General features: G+C 42.5%; 1 protein-coding gene across 1 annotated transcript; it reads left to right on the top strand.

Annotated features, from left to right (window-relative positions):
* Positions 1 to 620: 620 nt before the first annotated feature.
* On the top strand, positions 621 to 1490 carry LOC139784769 (bifunctional polynucleotide phosphatase/kinase-like). The gene is made up of 4 exons (XM_071723962.1): positions 621 to 893; positions 987 to 1048; positions 1139 to 1272; positions 1354 to 1490. Exons 1-3 carry the CDS (start codon positions 621 to 623, stop codon positions 1140 to 1142), a joined length of 339 nt encoding a protein of 112 aa, XP_071580063.1. The 3' UTR covers positions 1143 to 1272; positions 1354 to 1490.
* Positions 1491 to 17772: the final 16282 nt, after the last annotated feature.

The raw sequence follows: 17772 nt of genomic DNA on the forward strand, positions 1-17772 counted from the left end.
ATTACAGTTGCGGTCGGTAACTCATCTCCTATGGTAAAAAGTTGGTGCATCCATTAAGATTCACCCGGTATATATATATATATATATATATATATATATATATATATGTATATATATTATAATATATATACATATATATATATGTATATATATTGTAATATATTACGATCTGTTGTATAATGAATCAATTGTACGATGAAACAAAGTTATTTATCTGGCTATAATATTTACAGTCCTTTGAATCTGAATCCTTTAAACGAATTTGGACAATTCGTTGAATCTAAGTTTATCAGATTTTATCTTTCTTCCTATTTTTATCCGACACTGTATACTTGTCGTAACTTTTCGTTGGATCAAAAGGTTCCCATCTACTCGCTGGAAAAATGTGCTCGTTCCTCTTGTACCATGATCTAATGAGAAAAAATAAAAAAATAACATAAAAGAGAATTATACAAAGTATTCTTTTAATGATAAATACCTAAGTAAAACTTTTCCGGCATGTGATTCCTCGATTTCGACAGAAGCATCGTGCATAACACGAATATCATCGTGAACGTCAAATGTGAACAGAGGCCCGCTCTTTCCTCGTGCTTATAGATATCCATTAACAGGTGGTACTTATGGTCGGCAGTCCAGACTCCGGAAAATCGCATTTTGCAAAGAATTATCTGAAGAAATACGGATACGTCAACAGAGACATTTTAGGCAGCTGGCAGAAGTGCATTGCCGCAGTCCAACAATACTTGAATCAAAGAAAAAGTATAGGTATAGACAATACCAATCCCGATCCAGCTTCGAGAAAGAGATACATTGAGGTAGCCAAGAAGCGCAATGTCTCGGTCAGATGTTTCGTCATGACGACAAGTATAGAACACGCGAAACATAATAATAAGGTAATCGGAAATTAACATTAACCGTCATCGTGTGAAAGAATCGTATGAAGTGATGTATCCGAAAATTCTAATCGATTTATTAATATATTACAGTTTCGCGAGTTGACTGATCCAAGCCACATTCCAATCAACGAGATTATTATCAACTCCTACGTGTAAGTAGATTTTAGATATATACATCTCTACTCAAAATTATTAGTCTTTGGATATGTATGTAATTATACTTTGATGTTACTCCTTTGCAGGTAAATGGTCGACAGAAGCTTACAATGTGGTACAAAATTGTTCCTCAAAGGGAGTTGCTGCCCAAACTCAGATTGAAGGTCGCATTCAAACTAATATTTATGAAAATATTTATTTTATGATACAAAATTATGAGGTAAGTAGTTATTATTATTTAATCTTCGAGAATCTCTTTGCAGATGCGCAAATTAATTGAAATTAATTGATTTTTTTAAAGCTAATTTCTCTTACTGAAGAACTGGTAATGAACGGACATGCTGAACAAGTAGCATGGGACCAGATGAATGAAGCCAGAAACACTTGAATCCATCTGTACATAAGAGTTGTCAAGAAACTCTACAATTTTCACGCATAATTCGCGATTCTTAGTATGGACTAGAGTTTAATACAATCGCCATTGATGATCCCCTTTAATCGCGTCAAAATTGATTATTTCGCTTTTTGATTTCGTTCTTTACTCATGTTGTAAAATAGTTTTCCGATTGTGTAGAACATTTTTATTTAGAAAGAAAGAAATTTATAAAGATTGCTATATTGATCGTAGAGTAGAGAAAACAATAAAACTTAACATTTTACAAAGTAGTGTCACATTTAAACTAGAACATTGTATCGAATAACTCAGACGAATTAGGAAATTCGTTTTTACGTGACTTATATCTATTTCTGATTGGAACGATTCGAGAACTCATTGAAAAAATTTAATTTCTTTTCACGTTTAAATTTAGGTCACCGTAGATTAAACTTGTTACCTTAGAAGTTATTGTTAAATGGCGCATTTTATTTAATATTCCGCACTTCACTGTTGTGGCATAAAATTATTTTATGTTTCAAAAGATGGAGACTAAGCTTTCGGATTAATCCAGATGTACGCATATATACTGTATATATTTAATTAATTGTTTACTTAGATATTGATGATTCTTGCGCGATATGTTAATACATTTTTTTCTATGCAAGATTTCAATGCAGCAGAAACTAGTTAACTGAGAAAAAGAGTCTATAAATGATTCGTAACTCGTGCAATTGCACTCAATTGGAAACGTTTGGCAGTTATGAAATGTTAATATTTAATATTGTTGTTAAACATAATATAGAAATATTTTTCTCGGAAATGTATACAAGTAAGGTTACAATCATTAAATCGCTCACAGTGCTCACGTACATAACTGTGTCGCGCGCTGCGATTAACTCAATTTATTATAATTTATTATAATTTTTTAACAAAGCGAAAATATAGCGATAATATGGCGCAATGAACATCGTTACGTAATAATCATTCGTAATTCATTTTCGTGTATATAATATGTAGCTGACCGCAATCTTTGACTCTATTCAAATTTTGTACAACACTTCATTTAGCATTGTATTAATCATTAAGTAGCTTTGAGTACATTTAGTAGGTTTTGTATATTCGTCAGTTTAATCCTTGAAGTTATTAAGACTTGCATCAATTTTTACCGCAAGTCCTCTTACATCTTTTATACGCCTTCTGTAAAATATATAAAAATATATCATAACTGTATTAACTCGCATATCTTGGTCTGTCTTTTTTTTCTCCATTGTTTAACTTCTATTCGCCTCCCGACTTGACGTACGTATATGCTACTATACTCGTCCAAGACGTTATTCGCGACATTTACAAGCTCTCTGTCTTTCTCTTCAATCGCTCTAAAAAAAAATGTGTCGTCTTGAAGTGATTGATCTCCCTAAAGGATTTAAAAGTTACGCTTTGCGAAGACATAAGATATACGTTAGCTGGACAATCGATTCACAGCGGGATTAGAAAAAGACGGAATGTTATGCGGTCGGTACTTCAACAGTATAACGGGTGAACGTTTCACGACTAGGTTAATCCACTTGCATATCGGTCATTGCGATCTCGCTCTTGTACTTGACTCATCGTCATGAGACTAGCTCCATTGTTCGCGAAGATACTTTTCTCTTGTTCTCTTTTCGGCTACCCTAAGGCGCATGTGTGTGTGTGTGTGTGTGTGTGTGTGTGTGTGTGTGTGTTGCTCCTCTGAGCCGCTCTGTGCGTGTGAGAGTATCGACTGAATGCTAACACGTTGACTCGCGGACAAGTACGGAGGCGCGGGTAGATAAAATTAACAAAAGTTGTACAACTTTGTTAATAGATAACGAATGATTGATTTTTTAGAATTTCTTAATAAAACATTTTCAAACATGTGTTTATATACAATAATATTTACCTCTTTGTCTTTCTGAATATGATACATTAGTTTAGTCTTAACAGAATACTTTTGGATATATCGCCTTTTATAAAATAAAATTACACAAACAAAATTTAAAATATAAATTTGTATTTTACTTTTATATTATTATCTATTTTAAAATTTCCTGTTTCTATATACATAAAGTGCACTAATTATCATTAATTGTAACCAATTGTAACGTATGATATGATAGAAATAAACCGTATTTATTGGTTTATGTGATAATGGCTGCTCTCATTGTCATAAAATATGATAAAACTGAGGTTAGAAACTGCAAATAGTACGAACTTTTTGAAGTATTATGTAGCAAAAATATAAAAATAATATATATTTTTTAAAAAGTATTTCTTACACTCGCATAATATTCTAGTGTTAGGGCAGGTAATAAACCACTCATAGATATTAAAAGCGGTTTTTGACTCCTTTGAAGCATCATGAAAATGTTACTTTTCATTTTTTGTGATTTACCAACCCACGATGCACTATAAACTGACCAAGAAAAATGTATGCTCTGCAAACAGAAATATATAATTAGTTTTATTTCATTTCGCATAGATTATATGTGATCAATTTTCAATTATAAAATACCCGAGAAAAAATGGATATAATATGATCAGATGTAAAAATACATAATTAGATATAAAAAGATCTAATAACATGTGTAAGTTTATATAATTATAACAGGGTATAATTAAAATAAGAGGATAAATTCGGGGTTGCTCCACCAAAACATGAAAAAAGTTAATTTATATCGACATTACACCCCCGCAAACCCATTCCCTGTTAGGGGAGACCGGGTCTCTTTGGCACAAGAGGCAAGTTGGCGTTGCGTTCCGTTTATGTATTTATTGCGAAAGAAACAATGGAAAAGTTATCACAAAATATCTTTTCTATGACATAGGTACTACCCCCAAAGTTTTATTTAAATCAGGTAAGTATTACAATAAAAGAAAGAGAAAAATCTGATTCAAGAGGTGGCAAGTAAATTTTCGAGCATTCCGAAATATCGTATTAATGTTCTTCAGCTTGAGAAGTAAATCTAAGTAACGTATTATTAGTTAAAAGAAAAGTTTCTGTTACTATACGACATGTTATTTTGAGTAACAATATTAATTTATTATAACAAAATGACTAAAATAAAATTCATGTAGGGCTGGGGCATGTTGACATACGTAGAGGCGGGGCATGTTGACTCATATTACGGCACGGCGCACGCTTAGCTTGACCTGCTGTTGCCGCGCGCGTGAGACGTGTGCGAACATGTGATTCGCGTTGCTAATAGAAGCAAGGGAAGCAGAAGATGTAAGTAACCTTGTATGTGCCTTGTATATTTCTTTAAAATGTATATTAATGAATGTAGTTGCCGGTCGATGATTACAACGGATGTAATCATTTATTCTTTAAGGTTAGATTTAAGGTTAATCTTACATACGCATTGAATTATATTAATGTATAAGCATGCAGTCTCATATTAGTGTACAGAAAAACCGAAGAAAAGACAAGGTATCATAATTAAACAGAAGATGTCTTGTATTTTCAGGTAGAAATGTGATAAATCACCGAGAACTTTTGGCCTTGGGACGTCAAAACTGAGACATATTCTATTATATTCGTCTTCTTCAATCAACACGCAGCTCGTCATATAATTCCGTCATATAATTCTTCTTGGAATTTTACAAAGCTATTTTTGTCATCGATAATTGTATAGCAGGTAAAGTAATCCTTATTGCACTCATTTTTTAAACACACGCGAGCGCGCGCGCGCACGCGCGCGCACACACACACACACACACACACACACGTATATACTACTTATTATATTGTTACGCCCGTGCTGTGTGCCCGCGCCGTGCGCTCATGCGAGTCGCCCGGTAGCAGAGAAGTCGCGAATCGTCCTTAGCGACGGTTGTTGACAGATAATGATGTTCAGATTTGGCTTCGGGATTCCGTCTCGTTCGGACGTGTCTGCCCGAGTCTTTCGCTGTATTGAGCGTTATAATAAACGAGTTCCTTTTCCTTAAACCAAGTCATCCTTTCTTGAGTGAGTGTCGGGAACGCGTCGAGCGTGAGTAAGAGTGAGAAAGTGCAGCGGACGTGTGACGAGCGTAACATTTTGGGGGCTCGTCCGGGATAGGACGTGCGACAATGAGCATACCCATGGCTACGAGGAAGAGACTCCGGGTGGAGACACCCCAGCGAGATGCCGCAGAAGCGACGGCGATGACGACAATCGCAGAAACTCTCCGGACCGTCATCCGTCTCTTGCGCGAGGAGCAGGCGCGAAGGGAGAGAGAATATATTCTCCGTATACGGCGACGTTCCGTCGGCAGCAGAAGGAGCTCTGCCGTCTCCGAGGGACGAACTCCAGCGGCATTTCTCAGCTAAGTCCTTCCGATATTAGAGCGACCGGGGAGTCGGAACTGCGAGTCGCGAACGGCGTGAGGGCGCAGGTCGCATGCGAGGGGGACGCGGATGCGAGCGGCGCGAGTGTAAACGTTGTGCGCGCGAGTGAGAGAGGCGCGACCGCGAGTGTTGACGACGTGCACGCGAGCGAGAGAGGCACGATCACGGGCAGCACAGAAACACGAATCGTACGCGCGAGTGAAAGGGTCACGGTCGCGGGCGGCGCGTACTCGGGAGACCGAGATGCGTTTGTAAACAACGCAGGGGAGCGAACCGCGCGCGCGGGGGAAGGTGTCGCATACGTAAGTGACGGTGCCGCGGGCGCGAGAGTCGGGCTTGGTTACAAGCTGAAGCCCGATACGTATGACGGGACAGTCCCGCTACATAAATATTTCTCGCAGCTTAATCTTATTGCGCGAGCGAATAGTTGGGACGACGCGACGAAAACCGTCGCATTAGCCTCATGTTTGAGAGGGAAGGCGCGCTCGGTTTTGGAGACCGTGCAGGATGTCGAGCGCCTGAATTTCGCGGAATTGAAAGCGAAACTCGAGTTGCGTTTCGGGGAGGGACGCTTAACACAAAATAGTTATTCCGCGCTCACAAATCGGAGACAGAAATTTGGGGAGGATTTAGCCACTCTCGGCTCTGACATTGAGCGTCTATCACGCCTCGCATACCCCGAATGCCCCCATGAATTACGAGATAAAATCGCTTGCTCGCAATTCATGACCGCCGTTTCGGATCATTTTATCCGACGGACGTTGCAAATAGAAGGGATAACCTCCTTGAGTCAGGCCGTTGAAAAAGCGAAAGCATTAAAAATAATTCAGGGGGAGGGCTATGCTCGCGAAAAGGAAAAAACAAATAGGAATTTTGCAAGGGGAGGGCATAACAGTAATTTGAATAACGAAAAGAAGGAGATGGAGGAAAACAAAGTACAAAAGGAGAAGGGAAGGAAAGATCAGAGGGGAAATTGGCGTGGCAGCATATCTAGCGCCAGCCGCGGAGAATGTTGGACGTGTGGCAAGACCGGACATTTCCGGTCCGAGTGCCCCGATGAGAGGGGAAACGCGATTTAGTCAAACTCAACGGGGTGGGTTTGGCTCGTGTTATTGATACCCCGATTATTTCTAATAAAAATGTTCTGTTTTATGATAATAATAAAAATGTTTTTAAAGGAAATAGAATTAAGCCGAGTTATAATTATTTCTGTTATCAGGGAAAGATTGACGGAAAAGAGTGTTCTTTCAAGGTAGATACGGGCTCTGACGTTTCTATTCTAAATAAGAAATTTGTAGAAAGAGGAAAGGAAAGGTTTCGAATTGAAGATATAAATTTGAGATATCCTACTGGAGAGAAAGTTTCGATAGAATTTAAAGTGGAAGCTAGAGTGGAAATAGGAAGATATTTTATTGTATTCCCTTTGCTTGTTGCTGATATTAATGACGATTGTTTTTTAGAAGTAAATTTTCTTAAAATGGTAAATTTAGAGAAAATTTTTGATCTTGCTTTTCAGACTACAGAATCAGGAATGCAATTAGCTCGAATAAAGAATGTTTCCAAGACAGTCCCTGATTTCTTGAAAGAACTCTTCCAGAATAATTCTCAGAATCTCGATCTAACTCAGAAGGAATTTTTTGCTGAATTTCTCGAAAAATTTCATAATGTGTTTTCTGAAAATATTACTGCGGGAAATTGTAATATTGTCGAACATGTCATAAATGTGCAAGACTCTCTCCCCAGAAAGCAGGTACCCCGACGGATGCCTTTTCAAATGAGAGGGGAGGTGGATAAAGTTATCGAGGAAATGAGGGCATGCGGAGTGATTGAGGAATTAAATAGCCCCTGGATTTCCCCCGTAGTACTGGGACGGAAAAAAGATGGAACGATAAGACTTTGTGTGGATTATCGGTTTGTAAACGCTTTGACGGAAAAGGATTCATATTCCCTCCCCAGAGTCGACGATATATTTGATCAGCTAGCAGGTAACGTTTGGTTTTGTACTTTGGATCTGAAAAGTGGGTATTGGCAAATTAAAATTCGTTCTGAGGATAGAGAGAAAATGGCCTTCTCGTTCGGCAGAGGACTCTGGCAATTCACGGTGATGCCTTTTGGTTTATGTAACGCCCCAGCAACTTTTGAACGCTTAATGAAAAAAGTTTTACAAGGTTTATTATTTAAAATTTGCTTGGTTTATTTAGATGACATAATAATTTTTCAAGAATAATTTTTCAAAGAGTTTCAAGGAAATGTTAGAGAATTTGGAAAAAGTATTTTTACGCTTACAAGAGGCAAATTTAAAGATAAATCCTAAGAAATGTGTTTGGAAAAAAAGTAAAGTATTTGGGGCATATAATTTCGGCTGAGGGTGTCTCTACAGACCCTGAAAAGGTCGCTGCCGTAGAGAAATGGGAGTGGCCTGCACTTGGACACGGTACATTTGGACACCGTTCATTTGGACACGGTCATTTGGACACGATCAATTGGACACCGTTTATTTGGACACGGTTCATTTGGACACCGTTCATTTGGACACGGTGCATTTGGACACGGTGCATTTGGACACCGTTCATTTGGACACAATGCATTTGGACACCGTTCATTTGGACACCGTTCATTTGGACACGATAATTTGGACACGATCAATTAGACACCGTTTATTTGGACACGGTTCATTTGGACACCGTAAAAAATACGGCCTGTGCAGTTGGACACCGTAAAAAATGCGGCCGCTCGAACGTATTCCGAGGTCGGGGCCAGGCGACCTGGGTGGGAGACTCACCGGGCCGCTCGGATATATTCCGAGGTCGGGGCCGGTGGGTCTAGCTGCCGGACGTAAGGGCCGGCAGCGCGTACGATAACTCCGGTGGTCGGAGTTCGCATCCCTCCCGAACCCGGCCACCGGAGTAGGAGGTCTGCCGTCGGTGCGGAGATTACCTCGGCCGGCGGCAGCGGCTAACGTGCTGGTCGCCACGGCGGGCAAGGCGATGGAGGGGGTGCGACCTCCTTCGTCCGTGGGGTACCCCGCGTGGCGGCGCCCGCTACGGTGCCCGGGTTGTCGGAGGCCCGGGACCCCCGAAAGCCCGTGGGAGGGAGCTTGCTCCGCCCACGGGTCAGTAGGAGGCAGGAGTCCAGTGTCCCCGATGTTTATTCCGGGGGCCAGAGACATAGCCATCCCCTCGGGGGAACTCGAGGCCCGGCCGGCCAGGAGTCCTGGTCGGTCGGTGAGGGCATGTTCCTGGATGGCGGAGCCGTGGCGGGTTGGGGTTCAAAACTAAAAATGATATATCCTACCAAAACAAACGACGAAGACGTAGTGATGGCGGAGACGGAGGGCACGACTCTTCCGAATACCTCTGAGGTTATTGCCAAAGAGGTGGGGAGGAAGCAGCCTTCCAGGAACGTGAAGAAGTCGGCCGAAGGGCCGAAGAGTGCTGGGGTAAAGGCCTCGAGATCGCGAGGAGTTTCCCTGTATCTCAAAAAGGCAAGCCTAGCACGAGCAAGGATGGAGACCATATCTTCGTCGTCCCCGCTTTTCCAAGAGTAGTACTCAGGAGGTCGAGGATAGACGAGTTCATGGAGAACTCGAACAAAGCTCTGGAGTCCGCAAACGGGGCTCTGAAGGAGGCTAGATCTAAGCATTTGAGATCAGAGTTTACTGATACGATGGTGTCTGTTGAGTCCCTTGAACCGGACTCGGATGTGTCCGACACGTCTGTGTATGTAAATCCAGCGGACGGAAAGTTGTGGATTAAGGACACGGACAGAAAGCGAGGGAGATCGATCACTACAGGAGAGTGGAAGGTTAAGAAAACTGTATTAGCTAGAAAGGAGAGGGAAAAGGAGGAGAAGAGAATTAGGGAGTTGGCGGACCCGTCGGTAGCTCCTAGCTCCTAACCTCTCCCAGAACAGAAAGAAAAAAGAACTTCAAATGCTTGAGAAGCTGAAAATGGCTCCCACAGTAGATCTTCCAGGTAGGATCTTGGAGGCTATCAGAGTGGTAGACAAAGTTTGCTCCACTGCTGGAAACCTCAGAGGTACGGACAAAGGCCATCTTAATAGTGCGGCCGCTACCATTACTGCGGCCGTCATGCAGATGATTATTCGGATGGGCCAGGACGACAGGTTAGCCAGAGATGCGGAACTCGAAGTGCTCCGTGTCCAAATAACAACCCTACGAGAGGACAACAAAAAACTCCGAGAATTAGTGGAGAAAACGTTGTCCTCCAGGAGGGATACACCGATGGAGATAGACGAGATTCCGGGCGATATTCGCCCTGCAGTCGGGAAACGCATTAGCAAGCGTAGGGCCAGGCAAATAATCGACGATTCTTCTGATGAGGAGCGAGAAGCTGCTGAAGCTATTAAGCGAAGTGAACCTAACAGGCTAGAAATACTAGCCGAATTAATAAGGAAGGGAATGCCGGCGGTACTCAGGCCCACAGTGAACGGGCAGTCTGTAGTATTGTACAGCCGTTGGAGGAGAGACTCCTAAACACCCTCTCCAATAAGATGGAGGGAATGTTTACGAGCTTAATGTCGAGACTTGGTATGGCTCTTCCAAGCAAACCAAGTCAGACTGAGAGGATCGCACCAACTACCTCGAAGGATGTTCGGAAAAAGCAGGAAGCTGCGAACGCGGGTGGCAAGAAGAGACAGGAAGCGAGCATCAAGGGCAAGGACAAGTCGAAGCCCCTGGTGACAACGTTGAAGGGACCCGCTGGAAACTCCAGAGCCAGCAACCCGGGGTTGAAGGGCCCTGGTGCTGCAGGCAAGACGCAAACGCAGGTCAGTAAGACTGCACCTGTCCCTGTTTCCTCTAAAAATGCTGCCGAAGTCCAACAGGACTCGTGGGCTACGGTGGTTAGAAGAGGAAAGGCAAGGCAAGGGAACAAGGCGAATGCGGCGGGTAAAGCGGTTGGTGGCAACAAAAGCCCTGTACAAAAGGGTACTGCCACCAAGGCCGCTCCAACGAAATCGACTAGGAAAAATGCGGCCGAGCTGATAGTCAAGGCTGGAAAAAGAAAGCAGCCCCGCACAGCGGCTATCACTCTGACCAGCCTTGAAGGTAATTATGAGAACCTAATGAAGGAGGCCCGCCTTCGTATTTCACTCAAGGACCTCGGGATAGAAGGGGGCCTCAAGCCTAGGAGGGCCCAAACCGGGGCCCTCCTAATAGAGGTCCCGGGTAAGGAAGGGGCTGCGAAGGCTGATGCTCTTGCGGGACGGATGGCGGAACTTTTGGCCATCATGGTGCCTGCCATGAAAAGGGTAAGCCTCAAGGTGGCTCCCCAAAAAACAAAGGCGGTGTATTCTAATGACTGTTCTAAGGGGAAGCCACCTGGGGTCCACATAACTGTGAAAGGAACCCGTATCCCCGTGGGACCCAAATGAAAATCTTGGGCCTCTGGTTGGATGGCACGTGGAGCTTCGGTGAGCATTTCGCTCGCCTGGCTCCCAGGGCGCAAGGTGTGGCCAATAGCCTGGGAAGGCTCATGCCAAACCTGGGAGGGGCGAGCGGTCGTGCTCGCCGGCTTTACGCCGCGACCGTGCACGCCGTGACACTATATGGCGCCCCAGTGTGGACGTCAGCGGCGGAGGGCTCCGCGCGCATCAAGATGCAGTTGCGTCGAGTGCAGCGCGCGGTAGCCCTGAGAGTGTCACGCGCGTATCGCACGGTCTCTCATGTGGCGGCGACGACCCTGTCCGGGCTCCTCCCCGTTGGAGCTCGGAGCGCGGCAGTACGCCGAGGTACACCGGCGTACGAGGGAGCTGCGAGCTAGGGGGGTACCAATCCCGGACAGAGCGCGTCAGGCCATCAGGCTCCACGAAAGGACGGTCCTAGTGAGAAGGTGGCAAGAGTATCTTGCCAACCCGGCTCTTGCCGGCAAGAGGACCGTCGCGGCGTCGACGCCATCCGACCCTGCCTAGCGGACTGGCTGGGCAGTCGGAGATACAGGCTGTCATATCACGCGACACAGGTGCTCACTGGACATGGGTGTTTTGGTGAGTACCTGTGTCGCATTGGGAAGGAAGCCACCACGGAATGTCACCACTGCGACGAGGAGCGGGACACGGCGCAGCACACGCTGGAGTTCTGTCCAGCGTGGGCCGAACAGCGCACTATGGGACGTTTCGCCTATTTTCTGGCCAAAAATGGCAAAAATCAAAGTCGAAGTTCGTAATGTTTAACGATTGGAAAAGTTTCTATAAACATTAGTGAGACACGGGGAAAATTTAAGATCATTTGTTCCACGCAAAGTATTTCTTCTGTCGCATTTTGTGTTCGAAAGTGTGTAAAAATGTACCTTGAAATCACGAAAGATTATTGTTACTTTGATCTTTTTTTTCTCCTCCAATGTTGAAGACGTACAAATCACTGCTTGAAATACTTTTTTAGCATAAGTTAAAGCTTAAAAATAATAAGAATAAATTAAGCTTTGGCCATTCTGGAGGAGAGAACTTTAAACTTGAATTAGAAAAAAGTAATGATTTTATCAGTTTCTGATGTTTAAAAGACTAGAACTTCCGAATAACAAACAATAACAAGGCGATCTTTGGCTTGAATATTAGGTGGGACTCTACTCTTCCTAAAACCGTTTCGTAAATCACCGCCTAGAACCGCCTCCGGGAGATATAATTTTTTAAAGTAAAGACAATCGACTATTTTTTTCTAAACAAGTTCGTGATTATGCTAAGCGATATCACAGTGGGACGTTATATAAGGGTTTTTGAGGTTGCTGATTTTGAATATGACATTAAAAATTAGAAATACAAAATGGCGGATTTAATATGGCGCCCAAAAATATGAAAACTGCTTCTTTGCATAAAAATGAAACCTAGGAGGTTTCATTTTTCTTTCTAAGGGGTTTTCAAGGTCGCTGATTTTGAATATGACTTTAAAAATTATAAATACAAAATGGCGGATCCAATATGGCGCCCGACAAAATTATAAAATTGTCGATCAAAACTTGAAATTGAAAATGACTGTTAAAACTTATTAATTAATAACGACTTATTCAATATTTTTGTCTTCCATTTCTATATCAAGATCGTCTAAATGAAATACTATATTTTCAAGCTCGAAGTTGCACTCGTCTTCGTCTTCAGTTTCGTTAGTAACATCTAAAATATTATCTTTTAAATTAATGTCAAAGTCTGTATCATTAATAACTAATAAATCTATAACCTCTGGTGGAAAATGTTTACGCTTTCTTGTATTAATTCTTTTTTGTAAGCTAATACTTGAAATTATAATATCGGAACTTGCTAAGGCACGTTTAAACATATCTGTCAAATTATCAACTCTACTTGTTTTTCATCTATCTATCTATCTATGAAACGTAAGCGGTGTCCGAGGGGTTTTTGAGTTCGCTAAATTCTAATTTGAAATCAAAATAAATGTATATAGAAAGTATATAGAAGAAATGCAAAGTATATAGAAGAAATGCAATCGTTATGATGTAAATATGTGTATTTCGTGCCATGTGGGTATGTCATCCATTCCTAATCTTTAAGATCTCCGGTAAAGGGCTACAGCCTACTCGTGATGATTCCTAAATGGAGGGTAAGGAAGAGCCCCGGTGCTGTAAATAAACCCTTACCCGATGAAATTTAGGATGAACGAGCAGCACTGAGGAGAATGGATGAATATACACACAAAAAACAAGTAGAGTTGATAATTTGATAGATGTTTAAACGTGCCTTAGCAAGTTCCGATATTGTAATTTCAAGTATTAGCTTACAAAAAAGAATTAATACAAGAAAGCGTAAACATTTTCCACCAGAGGTTATAGATTTATTAGTTATTAATGATACAGACATTGACATTAATTTAAAAGATGATGATATTTTAGATGTTACTAGCGAAACTGAAGACGAAGACGAGTGCAACTTTGAGCTTGAAAATATAGTATTTCATTTAGACGATCTTGATATAGAAGACAAAAATATTGAATAAGTCGTTATTAATAAATAAGTTTAACAGTCATTTTCAATTTCAAGTTTTGATCGACAATTTTATAATTTTGTCGGGCGCCATATTGGATCCGCCATTTTGTATTTATAATTTTTACAGTCATATTCAAAATCAGCGACCTCGAAAACTCCTTAGAAACCCCCTAGGTTTCATTCTTATGCAAAACAAGCAATTTTTTATATTTTCCGGCGCCATATTGGATCCGCCATTTTATATTTATAATTTTTAAAGTTATATTCAAAATCAGCGACCTCGAAAACCCCTTAGAAACCCCCTAGGTTTCATTTTTATGCAAAGAAGCAGTTTTTCATATTTTTGGGCGCCATATTAGATCCGCCATTTTGTATTTATAATTTTTAAAGTCATATATTCAAAATCAGCGACCTCGAAAACCCCTTAGAAACCCCCCAGGTTTCATTTTTATGCAAAACAAGCAATTTTTAATATTTTGGGCGCCATATTGGATCCGCCATTTTGTATTTCTAATTTTTAATGTCATATTTGAAATCAGCGACCCCAAAAACCCCAATATACAGACGTTCATCTCATAAAAACGAATCTTTGATATTTTGGCCAAAAAATAGGCGAAACGTCCCATAGTGCAGCGTGCCCTGGAGTACAGTATGGTTGGGCTCACATTAAGACGCTTGAAAGAGAAAAAGAGTTAGCTTTGATTTTTAATGGTATAGATTACGAAGGAAAAATGCCAATTTCGGGGGGAGTAAAAACTGAATTACTCTGGTGGGAAAAAAATCTTCCCAAAGCGTTTGCCAATTTCAAAAACACATCGATAGACAAAGTAATTTTTACAGATGCATCAACTTCAGGTTGGGGAGCGGTATTAGAGAATAAGGAAATTCATGGATTTTGGACGGAAAAGGAAAAACGAGAACATAAATTTATTAGAACTGAAGGCAATCTGGTGTTACGTCCAACCCCAGGATTAGGGTAAGAAAAACTGGGAAGCGAGGGAAAGGCTAACCAGAGGGGTCGGGGTAAGGAAGGACGCAACTAGACGCTTAAGAATATCGCTCGCAGGTACACGCTCTGAGGCGCGTGGCGCGAGCCGAACGCACTTTCGATGGCTCAGGAAGGGTCACCGTCCGTAGGGACGGTAGGACGGCTTCCGTGAGCGGTGCGATCGTCGGTCCTCTTTCGAGTCAGGGAATTCAATCCCTTTAACTCAGGATCGGACCTCGTGCGATTTCGAGAGGGAGAGGAGTAGTGGGTTAGGTCTTAGATTATAAATAAATGGAAATTTGTATTTAACATAAATAAAACATTTATTATAAATTTAAGTTAAGTAATCTGTCGATATTACAATAGGTGAGAACTAGGCAAATTAAACGGTAGATTGAAAGCATTTTACAATGGAAGTGTATGTTTAAGGTACATGTGTGTACTTCTCGCGGGTGTTACATAAGTGCGGGGGTGATCGGGCAAGATTTCTAAGGGGATACCTACTTGAAAATGCACATCCTGCCCGCTATTATTACAATTAGTTTTAGGATTGAAGTTACATGAATTTGCTGTGTGTGTGTGTGTGTGTGTGTGTGTGTGTATGTTAATCGATGAAGTAAAGCATATGAGAATTGTAATAAGTAAAACTTAATTTTATAGCTATCAATCTAAGGTTACGATCTCAGGATCGCCTACTTCCTCAAGATCGAGAGTCGAGGCGGTCGAGGAGGTCGGGGACGGACTTCGGGAAGAGGAGGGGGAATCGGGAGGTTCTAGTAAGGGGGCGGGATCGGGGTTGACGGGGACCACGCGAAAAGGGTCCACGCGACAAACAGGCCGAGAAGGTGCGGCAACAGGGCGAGAAGGTAGGACGACAGGGCGAGAAAGTGCAACACGGGGCGATTCTCCTATGACGAACAGGGTTCCTCCGTAAAAGCTGGAGGAGGCGGTGGAGTGGGGAGTCGCGGAGGACCTGCGTTGACTGACTCCTGAGGGAAGTCAAGTCCCCTTTGCGCCCGTTTGTTCTGTCGATTTCTCTTCCGCTTGATCGTGCGGAGATTCTGTCCTTGAAGGGGTGGAACCTTCGGGTCCACTAAAATTATTTTATTTATTTAGTGGTCGATCTCCCTCGGACCCGGTCGGAAGCATACAAAAATGAACAAGGAAATTGTTACGGGCTCAGGGGGTCGGTGAACCAGCTGAGTCCGCGACAGCGACGAAGACGCCGGGGGTCAAAGGCCGACAAGTCAGCCAGACCCGCGACAACGCCAACGACCGCCGCGAATCCAATACCTACACCGATCGACCCAAACCCACGATAACAATCTACCACGAGCTCAAGGTGTCAGTGGACCGGCTGAGTCCGCGACAGCGACGAAGACGCCGGGAGTCAAAGGCGGACAAGTCAGCCAGACCCGCGACAACGCCAACGACTGCCGGGAATCCAATACCTACACCGATCGATCCAAAGCCACGATGCTAGTAGACTCGTTATAATAAACTCCCGGGGATCCAACAATCGATAGACCACTTGAGAAGGGGGACGATAACACGAAAAAAAGAAGGGAATTACGAGACTTACTACTTGATGAGTTCTTGATCGTTGGAATTCTCCCGAAATGGCCGTTGGTCTCGTCGGTGGGTGAGTCGGGGCGACTGATGTTTCGTCGGATCTCTTCCACTGACTTTAAACTTGGAATCGTGACTTGAAACGAATGAGATCACGATTATAGTACCGAACAATACGTAGACCAAAGCTTGGGAGACTGAGAGAATTGTTCTGAGCGGCGAGTTTCGTGATGTCGCGATTTATATAGAAAGGTTCAAAGGATGGGAGGGGTGGATTTTGTGTGGGATGTGTCTGGTTTTCATTTTTGGGACCTTTGGTTGGTGGAATTCTTCTAATTTGGGTTTAAAGGATTTTTCATTGGGTGGGTTGGTCTTCACCCAAGAGGTGGATTCTTCAGTTTTCGCCTATCCTAGAAAGCTAAAGACGGTTATCGATTTTTCCGGTTTTCCATTGGTGAGTCCCCTCGTAAGGCCCCCACTGTCTTGTTGGGGGTGTAACTCAGCGATTCTTCCAGTGACTCATTTGTTTTTAACTATCGCTGATTTCTCTTTTTATTAGGGTCCCTCGCGACCCTGCTCTAATTACTGACAGACGATCCATATTCTTCTAATCTTAAGTGCAATTTTATTGCAGTTTTATTGCTAAGTGCAAACAGAAACTTCCGCCACGTGCTCTTAAGATTTCTAAAACCACGTGTTAGATTTCGTTCCTGTTTGCCGGAGCATCGCGCGGGTAATTTGAGCTACTCGCGTGATATAATACAAATCCCCATCAACCCCTGTCTGGAATTAAGGCCCCCTTTTACGCGTGTCGCCGGGTTTATAGTTATGGGCCCGACAAGGTTGATGAGAATCTGGTCGCCATATGCCCCGTCCGTCAGTAATTTGTCATCTGGAGGGTTGCCTTTAGTTGCCCAAGCAAATAGGTGGTTGATCGTAAAAAGGGAATGTGAGGAGATCGAAGCTCACTCGCCGATCGATAACCGTCCGTGCTCAGTTTACTCATCCCTACCTTAAGGGATATCTTAAGCGCTTAATAGGAATTTCCGCGAAAAAAGGAAATCGTGGAGTTCGCAGAACGTAACACTGGTTAGCATTACTTTTGAAGCAGAAATTAAAAACTGTCATGTTTTATTGAGGGTAGACAACACCACAGCTATCGCCTACATTAATAAAATGGGAGGCATTAAATATCAAAGATTTAATACAATAGCGACACAGATATGGCATTGGGCAGAGAAAAACAACATTTGGCTACACGCGGAACACATACCATCAAAACAAAATTTAGTAGCGGATAGATTATCTCGTTTAAAAAATGTGGATACTGGATGGGAACTAGCTGATTATGCTTTTAATGAGAGTACAAATATATTTGGAGTTCCAGAAATAGATTTATTTGCGACTAGTTTTAATACAAAGTGTCAAAAGTTTTATTCTTGGATTACAGAAACAGATGCCTGGGCAATTAATGCTTTTTCGATTTGTTGGT

The sequence above is a fragment of the Temnothorax nylanderi genome, unplaced genomic scaffold (genome assembly GCF_030848795.1).
Source record: "Temnothorax nylanderi isolate EJ_2023f unplaced genomic scaffold, tnyl_v1.0 TNYL_tig0674_pilon, whole genome shotgun sequence".
Taxonomy (NCBI): Eukaryota; Metazoa; Arthropoda; class Insecta; order Hymenoptera; family Formicidae; genus Temnothorax; species Temnothorax nylanderi.